At 39.9% G+C, this 18314-nt stretch overlaps 2 protein-coding genes across 2 annotated transcripts; one reads left to right on the forward strand and one right to left on the reverse strand.

Annotated features, from left to right (window-relative positions):
• Nucleotides 1-201: 201 nt before the first annotated feature.
• Nucleotides 202-9641, reverse strand: ehhadh (enoyl-CoA, hydratase/3-hydroxyacyl CoA dehydrogenase). Its single transcript, XM_081368138.1, has 7 exons — nt 9294-9641; nt 8860-8963; nt 8546-8715; nt 8229-8340; nt 7062-7166; nt 3308-3649; nt 202-1541 (listed from the first exon to the last, which is right to left on the reverse strand). The coding sequence occupies exons 1-7, from the start codon at nt 9365-9367 to the stop codon at nt 289-291; spliced, it is 2160 nt and encodes a 719-aa protein (XP_081224264.1). The 5' UTR covers nt 9368-9641; the 3' UTR covers nt 202-288.
• Nucleotides 9642-9969: 328 nt separating this feature from the next.
• Nucleotides 9970-17562, forward strand: tmem41aa (transmembrane protein 41aa). The gene is made up of 5 exons (XM_081367679.1): nt 9970-10246; nt 14630-14780; nt 15960-16121; nt 16212-16350; nt 16428-17562. Exons 1-5 carry the CDS (start codon nt 10074-10076, stop codon nt 16646-16648), a joined length of 846 nt encoding a protein of 281 aa, XP_081223805.1. The 5' UTR covers nt 9970-10073; the 3' UTR covers nt 16649-17562.
• The last annotated feature ends 752 nt before the right edge of the window (nt 17563-18314 follow it).

The following is an 18314-nucleotide window of genomic DNA, read 5'->3' on the forward strand; positions in this document are numbered from 1 at the left end:
ACTAACAGGAATTTACAACCACAGTCCTTTCTGCCAAAACTATATACTGTATATATATATATATATATATATATATATATATATATATATATATATATATATATATATATATATATATATCTGCTTCTAAGAAATGCAAAAATACACAGAGACAGGACATTAAAACCTATTCATGGTGAAATGATAAGCCAATACGACAGATAAGAGTTGAGAAAGTTGATTCTTTATTAATAACCGGCTTTATGTAGAGTTTTAAACTTAACATATAGTGTGTTGTTCATGGCGCTCTTAGAGATGGCTGTGCATTGTTTTGATATGCTCTCTCCATTTTTGGATAGGAGGACTGCCACAAGCCACAAGTTTTTTCAGAAGAGGACTGGGCTCTAAATGAGACACATCAGGATGGGCTTGGTGGTAATGCTCCAGCCTCTCCAGGACTCTTTCCAGGCCCACCATGCTGGCGTAGAACATGGGCCCACCTCGGTGCCTTGGAAATCCATAACCGAACTGATAGATGACATCAATATCCTCCGGTCGGGCAGCTATGCCATCCTCCAGAATACGAAAGCCCTCGTTGGCCAGGGCGAAAAGGCATCGCTCGATTATTTCCTGATCTGTAATATTGCGCGGTTTAATCCCGTACCTGCTCCTGTACATCTCAAGGAGATTCTGGATCAGTGGGTCAGGCTTTGCGTTTGTGCCCCCAGGTTTGTCGTACATGTACCAGCCACGACCGGTCTTCTGGCCAAACCTGCCTTGCTCACAGACCATGTCTGGAATGGGACAGTACTTACGCCCTTGGCGCCTACGTGGGGGATTTTTCGGGTCAACATCAGGCCCGGTCAACCCGGATTCCTTCCGGACTCTCCAACCAACATCAAGACCTGCAAGGTCAGACATCCTAAAGACACCCATCGTGAAACCAAAGTCCTCCAGAACCTTGTCGATTTGTTCAGGTGTGGCCCCCTCCTCCAGCAGGAAGGTGGCTTGATCCGAGTAAGGCTTCAGCATGCGGTTTCCGACAAAACCAGGGCAGTTTCCAACAGCAACACTCACCTTTCCCATCCTCTTCCCAAGGCTCATCGCTGTAGCGATGGTTTCACTTGAGGAGCGAGGCCCACAGACAACTTCTAAGAGCTTCATGACATGTGCCGGCGAGAAGAAGTGCATCCCAATCACCAGCTGCGGTCTATCCGTCACACCGGCCAGCGCATCCACATCCAGACCAGAGGTGTTGGAGCAGAGTAGAGTGGTTGGTCTACACACCTTGGACAATTCTTGGAAAACACGCTTCTTAAGTGCCATGTCTTCAAAGACTGCTTCAACAACAAGGTCCACATCCTTCAGGTCCTGTAAGCTTAGGGTGAATTTGAGGAGATTGAGAGAGGCACTCACTCCCCGTCTTTTGGCATCTCTCTCCAGCATGCCAATCACCATCTGCCTGCCAGTCTCCATGAGTTTCTTGTCTGACTCTACAGCAATGACAGAAATTCCCACACGTGCCAGAGACACAGCAATGCCCCTTCCCATAGTGCCCAGACCTAAAAGGGAGACAAATTTGTTATTATTTTCATTAAAAATGTTTTTCATATAAATTACACATAAGGCAAAAAAACAAATTAACATATTTACCTATTTCGGTCATAGACGGTCAAATTGACCGCACTGAATTTCGCAGTATTATTATACATATACCAATGTACACAACAATAAAATGTGGTAAAAAATACACAAAACATATTCCACAACAAATCATTTAAATGTAATGATATTTAGAACAGAACAAGAATGAAAAAATAACTATAAACAAGCCAAAATGAAATAGGCTACTTTCAAGGAAAGTGAAAGTAAGCGGCGCTGGGCTCACGTAACTCTCTAATTAGAATCAAAATGTTTCAACATTTGCGATGTATTTGGATGGTAAACTATTCTTTATTATAGGCTTTGTACTTAACTCACGTTCCAATATCGACGGAAAAAATCATCCTCTTCACATGCGCAAAATGGTACGAATTATACTACTGACTATAGGCTATATAAACAGAGCAGTGGAATTTTTATGTTAGGTTGAGTATTTTATTATTATATTTTATTATGGCTATATAATGAACAGGCTGCGATGTCAAGATTGCAATGCTGGAATATGGTGTGTGTGTGTGTGTGTGTGTGTGTGTGTAAGGCGCGGGCGCGATCGAACAGTGTAAACATGAAAACATGCTATACTCCGTCATTTTGTTCAGGACATCTACGGATATTATTATTTATATATGTATAATTAAACTTGTTTAAATGTACAATTTGGTGTTGTTTTGTTTTTAAAAGATATCCTAATACAATAAATGCATTAATCTCTCAATTGGGTATTTGTCATTAAAGATATAGAGTTTGGAATTTAGCGGTCAAAATGACCGCTTGCGGCAGTTCTAGTAGTTATGGAATTCTGGCACTTCTAGTGTTAAGTCGCTTGGGTTTAATAAATGGAAGTACATATAAAAAAATAATTAATGTAAAAAAAATAAAATAAAAATGGTTTCCTTTGGAATATTAAAGGTATACAGAAAAGTATGTTCAGTGTCATCATTTATTCATCAGTCATTCCAAATCTGTACTTTTTTCTTTTGTGGAACATAAAAGAAGATATTTTGGAAAAATACTTTTTTTTTTTGTCCATTCAATGAAAGTCAATGGGGTCCAATGTTGTTCTTCTCTATTTCAAAATATCTTCTTTTGTGTTGCACAGAGGAAGGAAAGTCATATATGTTTGGAACATCATGAGGGTGAGTAAAGTTACCATTATAAAAACCATTATAGTTTTTATTTAATTAGCTTTTATGTTTTTATTATGATTTAATAGTTATCTTAGTAGAATTTTTAGTGAATGTGTTTAGTAAATGTGTTATATGCTTTTGTCATTTTTACATGTTTTTACTATTTTTTTACTAAACCTATTAAGATTTCGTTTTTATTTATTTCCATTTAGTAATTTTGAGTGCTTCAACTTATTTCATTTAGTTGCCAAGGCAACATTTCAAATTTTTGTTTAGTTTCAAACAGCAGATGACGACTCTAGCAATGCCAAGGTCATAAGTTTGATTCCTATGGAAAGCAAAAACTGTAAATCTGCATCTTGAATGCAATGCAAACCACTTTGGATAAAAGTGTCTGCCAAATGCCTAAATGTAATACTTATACTTATTTTTATTTTTTATTCAATTGACAAAAATGTTTAATAGTTTTAGTTAACTAAATAACCCTGCTACCATCCCCAGGTCTTGTTCATGCACATAAAGTCATTCTCTTTTGGTACCTATAACGGCTGCACTCCGGATCTCTCTGGGTTTGGTGTCATTCCATTGCGCTCCACTAGGTAGAGTCCATTTCCCAGCAGTCCTCTCAGCAAAGAAGCAGTACTGAAGAGCCCGGGCCTGGCCAGAGTTGAAGAGAGTGGCCATCAGTTCACTCTCCCGCTTTATTCCCTGGCTGTAAGGCATTGTAGCGGCTGCCCGCACTGCCTGAACACAAGCCAAAGGTGCCATCACTCCCCGCGCCTTCTTCTGAATCTGCATAGTGACCGCTTCTAATAGGGCATCCAGATCTGGAGGGCAGGGCACGGTCAGCGCGCTTAGTCTTCGGGAAGACAGCGGTTTGGCTGTGAAATATATAATGGACATGATATCAAAATATGACCTAATGTGATAAACAAAGGCAATGCTAAGTGGATAGTACTGAACCTTGTGTGGTATTTATGGTCATTTTATAACAAACATGGCAATTACTCCGAATCAGTAGAAATGGAACGGTCAAGAGTAAATTAAAAAATACTTATGGTAATCAGTTTCTAAAATATGTTGGATTTCTGAAAGTGTGTAATTATAGCATTCAAAATACACAAATACAAACACTAGACCTGACTTGAGTCATCTGCCTACCTCTTGGCATGCACACACACACACAGTATGACATAAGACATAATGATTTTTATATTCTATCCTAGCCATCACAGAAACATTTTTCTGCATTTCGTACATTTTCAAAAACATCATTTAGTATGATTTATAAGCTGTTTTACTCATGGGGACCAAAAAATGTCCCCACAAGGACAAGGGTTTCGGATTTCCCAGGAATCATAATTAACCTAAGTATAACCAAGTCTTGATCCTCAAACAGGGCTTTAAAGGGGGTGTCAGGACCGGCCAAAATGTCCTCACTTTACTCTCTTCGTCCTCACTCCGATGGTCTAAAACTCAAACCAGTCCGAAAGAAAGATAGACACACACACATTACACAACAGCATTTTTGGTGTTTTGACTTCCTGCCTCACTAAAAGGATTACGCAGGGCGGTACCTGATTCAATATAGCTTTTAACTGCATTAGAATCATCTTTCTCTCTGGAATCTGGGTCACTCTGATGAGCCTTAAAGGGCCATCGGGACCAGAAACCAACAGTATTGTCTGTTTTCTGCTCTTTCCTGTTTTGAGCAATCAATAGAAAGTATATTGACAGGAATTAGCATTTCAAAACAGTGTTGTTCCTTTCAAGTAACACATAGAAGCATGAGTGTCCAGTTTGATGTCTAGTGTGCTGTGCTATAGTGCACAATACAGATGTTGCTGTGGTTAATCTGTGGTGCTGTGGGAAGGACTTGAATCACTAATGCTGTGATTTATTGTAAGTAGGGCTGGGTCAGATCCTGATAGGTGCATGTGGCAGATGTTTCAGCGACTGGAAAACAAGATAAATCTCTGTAGCTATGAGTGCCGAGAGAAAGATTCTACAAAAAGTGTTGAGGGAATATGAGCGTGGCACTTTTGATTAATTTTTACATGGTTTTCTGTTAAATAAGTAAATTAATAAAACAGAGCAAACACAACAATCTTGGTTCAGAGTATTTTTCCCATTCATTGTAAAAAAATGATTTGAAACAAATTCTTCAGGTAAAGAGTTGTAATCCGAGAACTAAACGAACCAGCTACAAGATTAATCGCACCATTTCAACATTTGATTTTAGGCAACAACAAAAAAGACATTAATGATGAGTAAATAAACTACTCATCCCATGAAGCACTGTGAAAGATGTTACTGAAGTGAAATCAATGATACAATATAAAACGATCGACTTACAGTATAGTAATTATGGTTAGGATGCATTTATTTAATAACAGTAAAAACAGTAATATTATGAAATGTGGCCTTGGATCACAAAACCAGTCATAAGTCGCACGGGTATATTTGTGGCAATAGCCAACAATACATTGTATGGGTCAAAATTATCGATTTTTCTTTTCTGCCAAAAATCATAAGGCTATTAAGTAAAGATCATGTTCCATGAAGATATCGTGTAATGTCCAGGGTCACAAATATTATCATAAATTTAAAACAACTTTCTGTTTTAATATATTTTAAAATGTAATTTACATGATCCTTCATACATCATTCTAATACGTTGATTTGCTGGTCAAGAAACACTTATTATTAATAATGCGGAAAAAATGTTTTGTGGAAACTGTGATAAGAACAGCGTATATTCATATAATCACATGTGAGCTCATGGGTTTCACATGGGAATTTTACGTGTTTCACATGTGTAAATGTTCCAAAAGCACACATTTCCCATGTGCAAAACACATGTTTCACATGTGATCCACATATTTCACATGTGCTTTCAACATGTTTTTACATGTTAAATTTCATATGTGCTAAATCACATGTGCATGTGGTTCACATGTGACCACATGAGTTTTTGCACATGTGAAGTTCATGTGTTTTTTCTGTAAGGGATACTTGAAATTGAAATCTTTTGAAACAATGTAAAAGTCTCTGTAACTGTTGAATAATACATATGCGCTGAACTGCTTTATTGGAGTGGGAGGTCTCTGCTGAGCTCTATCAATGGAGAAAATTAATGGGATTTCTTACCTCTGGGACTCTACTCTCGTCTCACAATAGATATTAAGATCTATCACACACATGAGATTTATCATCCAGGCTGATTCTCAGCCATTCTCTTTAAACAAATTCTGTGTGGCCACAATTTGAGATGGAATCAACCCGTTTACATTTGGACAAATTTGGACCATTTGCATATTACCATTAGTCAGTAAATCAGGCACATTTGGCTGTTGTCCGCCATACCTGTGCCACGTTTGCTCCTCAATTCCATTTAGTTGACTGTTGCAAGGATTTTGCCGAGTTGATCTTCGCTCAGCGTGTGATTACAGTGAGAGCATTAGCTTTTGTGGCCAATCTTTAATCTCGCTCCACGGCTTATCCTGACTCTAGATGAACCCTGATCTCTCCGTAAGAGTGTCACTCACAACATTCACATTACAAGAGATCTGGCTCCCTCACTCTCTGTAGAGCATAATAAACAGCTGCACTTACTGTAGACCTAGAAAAGCCGAATAATTTGACAGAAATACTTCAGAGAGCCCGGCAATCGTTTCAATGATTTAATTGCTCTCATGTGATTTTTCATTACTGGAGGAAATGGGGGTCAAGCAGGAGGTGAAGAATTGGCATTCATTTTTCAGAAGCTGCAGAGAATCTCTAATTATTTTTCAGAGAGAGCACAATTTAACACGCTCCAAGCGACAGTATAAACAAAGATTTTTGACTTCACTTGCCCCGAATATAGTTAAGACGGCTGTACTGAAAGTCAGTACAAATATAACCACTAACATTTTAAACCAGTTCGAGGGGATTTAAAGACCATCTTATCATCAAAAGCGAATAAAAGATCTGTAATAATGAGAGCTGTTTTTACAAATAAAATATTTTTTTTTTTTTAACATGCCATTTGTTTAAATTGTTCTCCAATCCTCAAAAGGGTCACAATTAATATTCTAATAATGTCTGTTCCTTTTCACTTTTTGAAAAATAGATCAAAAGCACCCTGAAACTCGTCGACAAGGATATGAAACATTAATTCCATTTGCTGTGACAAAGGATTTATCTGGAACCCTGACTCTGAAAGCCTGCCAAAGACTCGGCTTCGCTTTACTGTTCAGTCTTTTAATATCCGCATTTCTGCTTTGCAAGCTCATGCTCATGCTGACATACCTACAGCTCTCAGGGCAAACTCCACAGCCACCTCGCAAGCATTCTGCTCTGTGACCTGGTCAACGATGCCCAGCTTCAGAGCCTCCTGGGAAGAGACATGGCGGCCTGCAACATGAAACAATAATTCCGCTGTTGGTAAAGGAGAAACTGAGCGATGTGGGGGTGCTTGACATGATTATTTTTTTGCTTTATACATTATGACAATGGGTGAGGAAAATCCCATCATAACCATAAAACAACTGAAATCTCACTGCGCATTTTTAAAGGATTAGTTCACCCAGAAATGAAATGAAATTACTCACCCTCACAGCATTTCAATCCCATATGCTGTTATTTTACCAGTGGAAAACAAATAAGACTTTTTTTTACTTTCTTTTACAGCTCTTAAAAAAAGAAGATATATGTGGTTATCATGAAATGTACAGAAAAAAGCACTGAAAAATTCTTTCATTTCCTCTTTTTGCATTCCACCAAAATAATAATAATAATAATACTAATAATACATACATTTGGAATGACATGAGGATGTGTAAATAATGACACAATTTTCATTTTTGGATGAACTGTTGCTGACACGATTTTCTTTTTAGAGGTGTTTTTTTTTACAGCAGACCTGAACACTGTTTGCATCATTGAATCATTATTTTCCTGTTTATCCCTGTAAAGCTGCTTTGAAACAATTGTATAAAGCGCTATATAAATCTGTATTGGATAAAGCGCTCTATAAAAAAAGGTGAGTGGATTTAACTTGTTGCTATATAAGCCATAAAGCAAATCAATCAGAAACAGTGCGCAATGCTGACACCTGGTGGGAAAAGCTTGATTTATTACTGGAAACAAAATGTAGTCCCCTACTGTTTTCATTTTTATCATAAAGTGCATTGGATGATCAGATTAACTGTAGCACTTCTTACAGTGAAGAATTATTTATGAAATCTCTTATGCGAGAAAATAAATATGCCAGGGGCTCAGCTCACGAAATTTTAGCCAATCAGGAAATTCAGAAACAATCTCCGCAGGACATATTTCAGTCACTTGACTTTGACTGTTATGTTTTTTTGCAGAGCTGGGATTTACAGAGTAGGGCATGTGGCTGAAATTAGCAAAGAGGCTGAAATCTGTTGGGGTGAATTGTGGGTGTGCCAATAGGCTAAGTGTATGATTTACCCGTGGTGATTAGTTCTAGGGCAGCAGGGATGCCAATGAGCCTGGGAAGACGCTGAGTTCCCCCAGCAGCTGGCAGGAGGCCCAAAGTCACCTCTGGAAGTCCAAGACGTGCCTGGAACGCATAATACATCATAGTACATTACATAGTGCATAAACCACAAACCAACAACCTTTCCTTCTCTTAATAAACTTCAAATATTGATATCAAAGTTCAACCCATTAACTTACAACATAGCAGTACTAGACAGGATTGCACAATATTCAAGCATGTAAGCATGCATGTTCATAAGAATACATAGCAGTATAAAATGGTTTACCTTAGAGTGTGCAATACGGTAGTGACACACGAGGGCTAATTCAAGGCCCCCACCTAGAGCCACCCCATCTATGGCAGCAACCACAGGCTTCTCTCCGGCCTCTATGGAATCCAACAAGGGTAGCAGAGGAGGTCCTCTCAAAGGCCCAGCAAACTCACGGATGTCTGCACCTGGAGAAAAATGCATTATCATCAGATGGTCTTCTTACATAACTCAGCCAGAACAAGCAAATCAGTGAAAGACTTGTGCAACACACGTTTAACCTGAAAATGTCATTTTTATTTTTGGTGGATGTTTGACTGTGATATTCTAACCTCCACAGAATCTTCCATTCTCTCCACAGATCACCACGGCCGTGACCTTCGGGTCACTCAGGGCTCGATCCATGGTCTTTGCAATGCCATGACGCACAGCAGAACTAAGGAAAAAGAGCAGATGGGCATGTTAAAATCACTGTTGTTCATTGACTTAAATGGGTTTGTATTAATGCACTTGAAAACACTTTCAAGGACACTTTGTCTTCATCTATGTGGAAGATCATGTGTAACAATCTTATTTATAAAAGTTTTAACTACTTTTTTAACTAATGTAGTACATAACAATAGGAAAATATATGCAAGATTAAAAAAATTGCTATACTTTGGTCTTGCTTTAATAAGAACAAGTACAAATGGATTTGCAAATATGTAAATGCATTATTTTTTACTAGGTTTTTACCATAGACAGTATATAAACGGTTTTTACTCACCTTAAGGAATTGACTGGTGGGTTGGTAAGAGTGATCAGAGCAACTGATCGTTTAACAAGTTCATAACGAGCCATTGTGTTGAGCTGTACTGTATGTTTTGTTTTGAGTTGAAAGAACTGCAGGACTTTGGAACTTGTGACCTGCAAACTCAGTGCGTCAATGCAATCACACCCACTCTGATTTATTATTTGACACGTCACATCTCCTAAGTGTCTTCCGTGATGATTAATTTTTAATGCGATAATATAAACACATTGCTTTTCCAAAAAGCTAATGTTATTCAAATCACATCTGGTCACCGCAGGAGTCGGCTTCCATTCCCGGAAGTGAATTTACAAATTCTACTATGGTCAAGGACTGACAGAATATTAATCAAACGTCACATAAGTTTTGGACACACACACATTTTAAATATTAGTTTTATACTTTAAATAATACGGTATATTTTTTATGTATAAAAGCTTTTTGAACATAAAATATTCAACTTTTCATTTTATTTGTTTTATTACACTTTTGCATCTTTTTATTTTCAAAAAGGCAATGTTGATATTGTCTGCTTGGTAAACTGGCGAATCAACGAATTCCACTAAAGCGAGGGACTAATGAATATTAAATAGATCGCGTAGTCATGCACGCCAAGAAGGTTACCAATCAGCGGTCACATAGACTAATTAATATTCATAAGCATGGCCTTCGCCTACGTAGGATTCGTACTTTCGCTCCCGGAAGTTATCCTCAGTGAATGGACATGCTGTATCTGCGCTCTCTAGTGACTTCGTCATGCGCTCGCTTGCTGGACTGATCGCTGTAATAGTAACGGCTACATTTTACCTTTATTTACTCTCCTCTTATCTCCCCCCTGTACCCCAGCTGCCTAAACAGGACCATGAAGGAGACACGGCAAAATCTAATGGTGAAGACAACCAAAATGAAATGGAGACTACAGCCTCCAGGTGTGCCTCTCTAATGTCTGTGTGATGATCTACGGTCTGTCTTTCGCTATATAACGATAGCTCTCGCAGCTGGAATCGTGTTTTACCAGTCTTGTGCAAAACATTCTGAAGATGTAGCTTGCATAGTGTAGAAAAACGTAAGCATTATTAAAATTGATGATCTCTATCTTGTCCTTGTCTCCAGCTGTCATTTGTCCTTCTGGAGTGAAATAAGATCTGTTCTGTTGCTGCCATGTTCATAATACAGAAGTTTATTCGTGACCATCCACTACTATTATCTGCAATACTCTACCTACTCATATTAGCATACTAATTTATCTATTATCTTGACATATTTCTCGGATAGCTTTTATTTGCTTTTTCCTCTCTTTATGTTTTTATTTTTATCTTACTGTTTTTTTTCCTTTTCTATGCAAGCATAGAGAATCTTGCTGTGTGTTCAACGCACCACTGATTCCGTTTAAAAAAAACGTTTAGCAACTTTCTGTAGGGGCTGACTGCAGCCCTGATGTTTCACGTTTGTACACCTGCACAAACAAATGGCATTTCAGCCTGCTTAAATGGGCAGGGCCATTCGCCTATATAAGCCGGCTAAGAATAAAAATTTTCTCTGAAGAGCGGCAAGCAACAACTTTTGTGCAGTCGCGGCAGCCCGGCCAGCTACGCAATGCTTATTCCTGTTATCTCAAGGAATCAAGGTTACACTAGTAACTGAGACGTTCCCTTTTGATATGGTTCACTCACATTGCGTTAGTTGCTAACGCGATCGGAACGCAATCCAATAACGCCGTGCTACTAGCGCAGAATGAAGAAAACCATCCTGCGAGCCCAGCCTATAAGCACTCAAAAATGAGGGTCCTAGGTAAACTGCAAAAAGGCCTTACCTGGGGCAGGATTGCCTAGGGACAAACAAAGCCATCTGAACAATCTGCAACGAACTGGAGCAAGTAACCTTATCTGATCATCTTCATCAGGACCCATCCTGACACTCGCACTGGGGCGGGGAGCCAGCGCTTGTGTTTTTGCAAGCGTGAAGAGGAATAGTGCTCTTTTTGTGAAGGTGTTTGTGTTTTATTTTTTGGCTCGCTATAACAGCGGTGAACTGCCTGGATGCGTGCACGCATTTGTTGTGAGTCAGACAGACCCATTACTGACAACAAACACATTGTCGCCAGCGACCGGTACTGAACAAGCTTGGGAGGCGGGAACAAATTCTCTTGGGATGTGGTCTGGCCTCGGCGGGACCTTGCCTTCCCCTTTTTATGGCAAACGCATCAGCGCTGCTTCATCTTTGGCTCAGTATCCAGCGCTATATTCTGGCAGGGACCCTGGTATTTAGGAAAGGGGTAGCACTTGCAGCTACAGGGGCGCTGTCTGACCTTAGGCTCTGGTTGAGGCTGAGCAGGTGTCGGGCTGGTTTGGTAGGCTACCAGGTTGACAAGGTTTTTGGCAACCTAGCACAGTCAAACTGGACCGCTTCAGCAGGAAGTGGCGGATAGCTTGCGATGATTTCTGGGGCGCAGTAAAGCGGAGTTTGGCCTGAAAGGCCTGGAGGACCGCCATTGTATGTAGAACAGATTCAGCTTGGCCAGCCGCAGAGTAGGCTATGGCTGCTAGGGTGGACGTGGTCCTGCACGGCTTGGAGGGATGAACAGCCTTGGCTTTCCAAATCAGAGCTGTGCAGGACGCGCAGAGATGCACGGCGACGGCTTCCTCGAAAATGTTCTAGAGAGTGATTTTGTGCCTCTCTGTGATGGTACCACAAGTCACTGCTCATTTACCGACCATAGGCCGTTCTGGTAGGGATGTAGACTCGTTATGCTGCGTTCACACCAAATGCGAATAGCACGTCTAGTTGGACGCTTGAACATTTGGAATCCATTCGTACGTCCAAAGCGAATAGGACGCGCGTATAAAGCAAGCGTTTGAAGCGAAATTGACGTGCGTCCAAGACGAAATCCGCTTCTTGTGGGAGGTGCAAGTGCTAGGCGGTTGTCTGTTTGCAAGATGGCTGATGTTGATTGAGCATTTATCGAGAGATCACCGCTCGTATTTGCTCTGGAGAGCAGAACAGCGGCGTAGGGGTCATCGTCGCCGTACTTGGGTCAACCAGATCCGCGTACCCAGTTTGGATCAAGAGTTTCACTACTTGCTCCAGGAGCTGTGCCTGGATGACGGCCGCTTTCAGCAGTACTTCCGCCTGTCCCGCGCCAGTTTGATGACCTGTTGTCCCGCATCGGAGCGAGGATCACCCTCGCCCTCACCCACCTAATCTGTAATTTATTTTTGTTTTGATGATAAATGGAGCCAGCCTCCAAAAGTAATTAAACTGTCCTGTGATTTTTTTTTTTTCTCACACAACACTGTCCAGACACGAACTATGTTCTTATACATTAAAGTATGTTGGTTGTCTTTACATTGAATAATAATGTTTCATATAATCTAGATTTAGATATGGAATAAATAGCATTCAATAAAAAATTTATATGTCTTGTATATTGAAATCAAGTTTTTATGTGATAAAAGATTTGCTTTGTTTTTACTTCACCACGTGACAGCAGCAAGCAGGCTCCTGATTGGTTATCGCGGTGCCGCAGGACCTCCAGACGTGCGTAAATGCGTCTTTACATTGACTTAACAAGGAAATCACTTGCGCCAGACACTCTATTCGCGTTTGGTGTGAACGCAGCATAAGACTGAGTGGAAGTAGGAGGGTTCTGAGCCTGTGGTAAATCTGTAAGCAAGCGTCAATACCTTGAAGTTGATGCGAGCAGCAAGTGGTAGTCAGTGCAAAGAGACAAAGAGAGGTGTGATGTGGGGCCTTTGGGTTCGTTGAAGACAAGACGGGCTGCAGCATTCTGAATCATTTGTAGAGGTTTGATTGCACATGATGTAAGTCCAGCCAGAAGAGCATTGTAGTAATCAAGCCTGGAAATGACCAGGGCCTGGATGAGAAGTTGTGTTGCATGCTCAGTTAGGAAAGGCCTGATCTTCCTGATGTTGTGCAGTGCAAACATGCATTAATGAGCTCTTTAAAATGTGGTCTTTGAAGGTCCTCAAAGATTACTCCACAATTTCTGGTCGACCTTGAAGGGGTAATTGATGATGAACCTAGCTGGATGATGAAATCGTGCTGTAGAGTCAGATTGGCAGGGAAGATGAGAAGCTCAGTCACTGTGCTCACCCCAAGGTGTATAGGGCGCGCGTGGCATGACATTTTGAACTAAATGCTGCTGAAATTAGCTCTTTCAGGCATGAAATTTGCTCTCAAGATTCGCTGGATGGCAGCAGGGGAGCTGCAGAGCTCATCGGCGCTGCTTAATCCGCTTCTTTTCTTCGCAGTCTTCTTCAGAGTCAGCGAGGAGATGATCTTCGCACTGAAGGAGAAAGATTATGAGGAAAAAAGTATACCGAGCCGACTTATATAGGCCAATGGCCCCGCCCGTTTTGCTAGGCTGAAATGCCATTTGTTCGTGCAGGTGCACAAACGTGATTCGATCAGGCTTCAGTATTTCGGAGAAACTGAGTTTCCCCATAGCGTTATCAACTAACAACTAGCGTTATTCACTAGCGAGTGAACAATATCAGAAGGGAACCACATATGATTTATTTTCCTCATCTCTGAAAAATTTAATTTCTGTCATTAATTACTCACCCTCATTATTTACCCTCATTAATTACTCACCCCTTCGTTCATCTTCGAAACACAAATTAAGATGTTTTTTTTATGAAATCCGAGAGGTTTCTGAACCAGCTATAGGCAGCAATGTCATTGCAACTTTCAAGGCCCAGAAAGGTAGTAAAGACATGGTTAAAATAGTTGTAGTAAACACAGTGCAGTGCTTTCATGTTCTATGTCAGAATGCCGGCGTTCTGACTTAGAACCCGGAAGCGCTGCACTGACTTTATTACATCAACAGCGTAGGAGACGGACACAGAAGAGAAGAAATTGTTGAATAAAGTTATTTTTGTTTGTTTTTTTGCGCACAAAAAGTATTATTGTCGCTTCATAACATTAAGGTTGAACCACTGTAGTCACACGGACTATTTTAACAATGTCTTTACTACCTTTCTGGGCCTTGAAAGTTGCAATGAAGTTGCTGCCTATGGCTGGTTCAGAAACCTCTCGGATTTCATCAAAAATATCTTAATTTGTGTTCAAAAGATGAACGAAGGTCTTAAGAGTTTGGAACGACATGAGGGAGTAATTAATTACAGAAATTTCATTTTTGGGTTAACCCACCCTTTAAGGCTGGTAACCAATGGGCTGTAAACATTGCAAAAAGGGCGATACTTGAGGTATTATCATAACGTATTTGAACCTGATGTCCAGATACTGTCTTTGCAAGTTTACCAATGTCATGTGACTTTATTTTGGTCCAGGTTGAAGTTCCCATCAGACCTGGATGAGCTGAAAGAGATGGCAGAGCTGTTGCAGTTTTATAAAACTGAGTACACAGGATATGTGCTGTTACTCTTTTGCAGTGCCTACCTCTACAAGCAGGCTTTTGCCATACCCGGTTCCTCTTTTTTAGTAAGAGCACAACTTTTACACAAAAACATCATACTTGAATGTACACATTTATCCTTCCTATTATGTTGCGGATTAATTTAACCCGCATTGTGGTTAAACTGTTAATTTCTTCTGGAAATGTTTCTTATATAGAGTTATGAATGTTCATTCAAAGTTTCTACGCAGATATGTTTTTGAAAGGCTGTGAAATTACCCTCACTGGTTTCCATGTGATTTGTCAAAAATCAACACCAAGTCAGGCAAAAAACAGAAAATGTTTATGGGATAGTTCACCCAAAAATGAAAACTCTGCCATCATTTACTCTCCCTCAAGTTGTTCCAAACCTGTATGACTTTATTTCTTCTGCTGAACACAAAAGAAGATATTTTGAAGAAACCAAAATAACTGATGGACCCCATTGACTTCCATAGTAGGAAAAAAAAATACTATGGATGTCAATAGGGACCAGCAACTGTTTAATTACCAACCTTCTTTAAAATATCTTCTTTTGTGTTTAGCAGAAGAAAGGAAATCATACAGGTTTGGAACAACTTGAGGGAGAGTAAATGATGACAGAATTTACATTTTTGGGTGAACTATCCCTTTAATGTAGCTTGCCAAAGACTTAAATGTGAAATACATGAGAACTTAAGACTGAAAATTATAAGAAGTTAAATCGAAGACTCATCTTCTGAATCATCCAATAATTCTGTTTCTTCATCTACTTGAGTTTTCAGTCACAATTGTAAGTTTTTTGGATCTTAAATACTAGACTGTTGCAGCACTAACAGGAAATTTTACCCTGAGAAACCTATTTTACCCTGAAAAGGCTCTGAGAACCAGACATAACAAAAAGGCAGAGGCTGTTTATTTACACCAAGTATAAATAGCAATAAATTCCATTTACACAAAGCACAAATAATGTTAGATGCTATTTATGCTTAGTTGTAATAATTTTCACCTCCTGCAAATAGTCACTGCAAGTAGTCATAACTAAAACTTTTTTGTTTTTGTTGTCTCTGACAAGCTGCAGTTAGTGTTTTCGTACTGGCTATTTTTAGCGAATTGCATGGGGTTAATTCGACCCCCCACACTAACGGTGTTCCCATATTATGGACACAGCTGGAGGGTTATGTACAACATGCACCTTCATATCCTTTTATCTTGACTTCTACATTAAATGACTTTATCCCCCCCAGAACATCTTGGCTGGGGCCTTGTTTGGGACGTGGTATGGTCTTCTTCTCGCCTGTGTCCTCACCACAGTTGGTGCCACTCTCTGTTTCCTCCTGTCCCAGGCGTTTGGCAAGGAGCACATTGTGAGACTGTTCCCTGACAAGGTGGCCATGCTGCAGAAGAAGGTACATCTAGTCATCTTGTCTTCTAAGAAGTCTGAAAGCACAATGTATTCGATTTCATTCATAACTTTCCTAATTTTTACTTTTTTCCAGGTCGAGGAAAACCGAAGTAGCTTGTTCTTTTTTCTACTGTTCCTGAGATTCTTTCCCATGAGTCCAAACTGGTTCTTAAACATGACCTCCCCAATACTTAATATTCCTATCACTCTTTTCTTCATGGCTGTCTTCATTGGTAAACACTGTTAAATGAAGGAACATTTCCCGTAATATTTGTAGCATTTATTTGAAACATGTTTGTTTGTCTTTCAGGCCTGATGCCATACAACTTCATCTGCGTCCAGACGGGATCAATGCTGTCTCGTATCTCCTCTCTGGATGACTTGTTCTCTTGGAGTGTGTTGTTGAAACTGCTCCTTATTGCTTGTGTCGCCCTGGTGCCTGGAGCTCTGATTCGTAAATACAGCACTCGGCATCTCCACCTGGACGGTCTTGAAACAAATGGACTCAGGCAAGACAAGAAGAACAGATAAGGGACAGTGTGGGGTCAGTGATCTGATCCTAGTAAGTCACTTTGTGGGTGGCTACTGTTTGGATTCAAAGTGTGTTTTTGTCTTTTGTGGCCTAACATTTTTTTAAATGGAAGTGCAATTTTTAAATATTCTTTACTTGTAAAGCTGCAGTGTCTTTTTTGGCACAGGTTGTAATGTTTGTGAGAGAAAATACCTTTTTGGTGCCATTTTGGGATGTTCTGTTGGGTCTATTTGTAATTATGTTGGTCTTGAATTCAATTCAAATGCATTGTTCAAATCACAGAGTTTAAAATACATACTGTGCATTTATTCCAATTCAGCTGTCCATGACAGTCTTTTGTGGTTTAAAAGACATGGAATCTTGCAGCAAAGTTTATGTATTTGATGTATTTAATGCAGACTGTAATATCGATATTGTGAATTTTGGTTGTGGGTTACTGTTGTGAAAATTTCACATTGGCCTTAAAAAGTGAACTACCTCACTGAGTGGGAAAGCATTTAATATTTTAACATGTTGGAGTACTTGTAAATATTAAAATGGAACATCAAGCTGTAAATATTCACTATGGGTTTTTTCTATTTGGAAAGGCAGAAATTCAATATGTGAAGTCATGCCTGGTCACTGAAAGCCCATCCAACATGGTAGTGTTTAAATGGTATGTACCAGTGCCATTAGCAGCGCTGTGAGCAGAATGCAGTATTTTCATTCACCAAACACCCCATTCATGCGAGTAAAGCTGTTTATGATGTGATCAATCATCTGACAATAAACTCATTCCATTAGCTTCTGTCAGAACATTTAATCACACCTGCATGGTGTTCATTCCAAGCAAGCATTCATATGCACAATTGAGGAATATAATGAATGCTGTTTTAAAATTAAAAGGAAAATTTCATCACATTATGATTAGTGCATTTATTTAACCCAATCATTCATACCCAATAACAGGGGTGTCCAATCCTGCTCCAGCAGGGCCATTGTCCTGCAAAATTAAGCTCCGGCCTGCCCCAACACCCTTGCCTGGAATTTTCTAGGGCTGTGTCCGAAACAGTTACCCCTTTTATAGTGCTAGGGCTACATGATTTTGGGAAAGAGTCTCGCAAGTTCAGTTGTGTCTAATTAAGACTGAAGCTAAACTCTGCAGGACAGTGGCCCTCCAAGAGAAGGGTACTGTACACCCCTGGTCAACAAGATGAGCTTCAGACACAAGAATTGTATAAAGAATTTTATTGCTCAAATCCATGTTGATCAGCAGTACAGTTCACCTACATTTCAAAACAACATGGTTGTTAGCAAAGAAAAAAAAAAGATCAGCTCTCAGTCCCCCTCCCCCCCCCCCCACTACCCACAATCCAGCTAAGGGGAGACGGCAGGCAGTGCAGCAAGCCCAGTCTCTGTTTCACATCGCTCGAAATGAACTAACGTGAGAAGCTAGAGAGCTGCGTAGGAATGGATCTGCCGTGGAAAAGGCGCAAAGAAGTTTTCACAGCCTATGATTTGCGTTGATTTCTCATGCATCGCTCTGATTTCCTGCTCTCATCCCAAGTTAAACGCAACTAGAACGGTGTCTTCATACTGTGAGCAACTATAGCTGTGTTTGTGGTCTATTCTAATATCATTCGAATATCAAAAAAACATAGAACAGCACCTACTTTAAGTCTCCGT

Source organism: Scardinius erythrophthalmus, assembly GCF_964197995.2.
Source record: "Scardinius erythrophthalmus genome assembly, chromosome: 6".
Classification (NCBI taxonomy): domain Eukaryota; kingdom Metazoa; phylum Chordata; class Actinopteri; order Cypriniformes; family Leuciscidae; genus Scardinius; species Scardinius erythrophthalmus.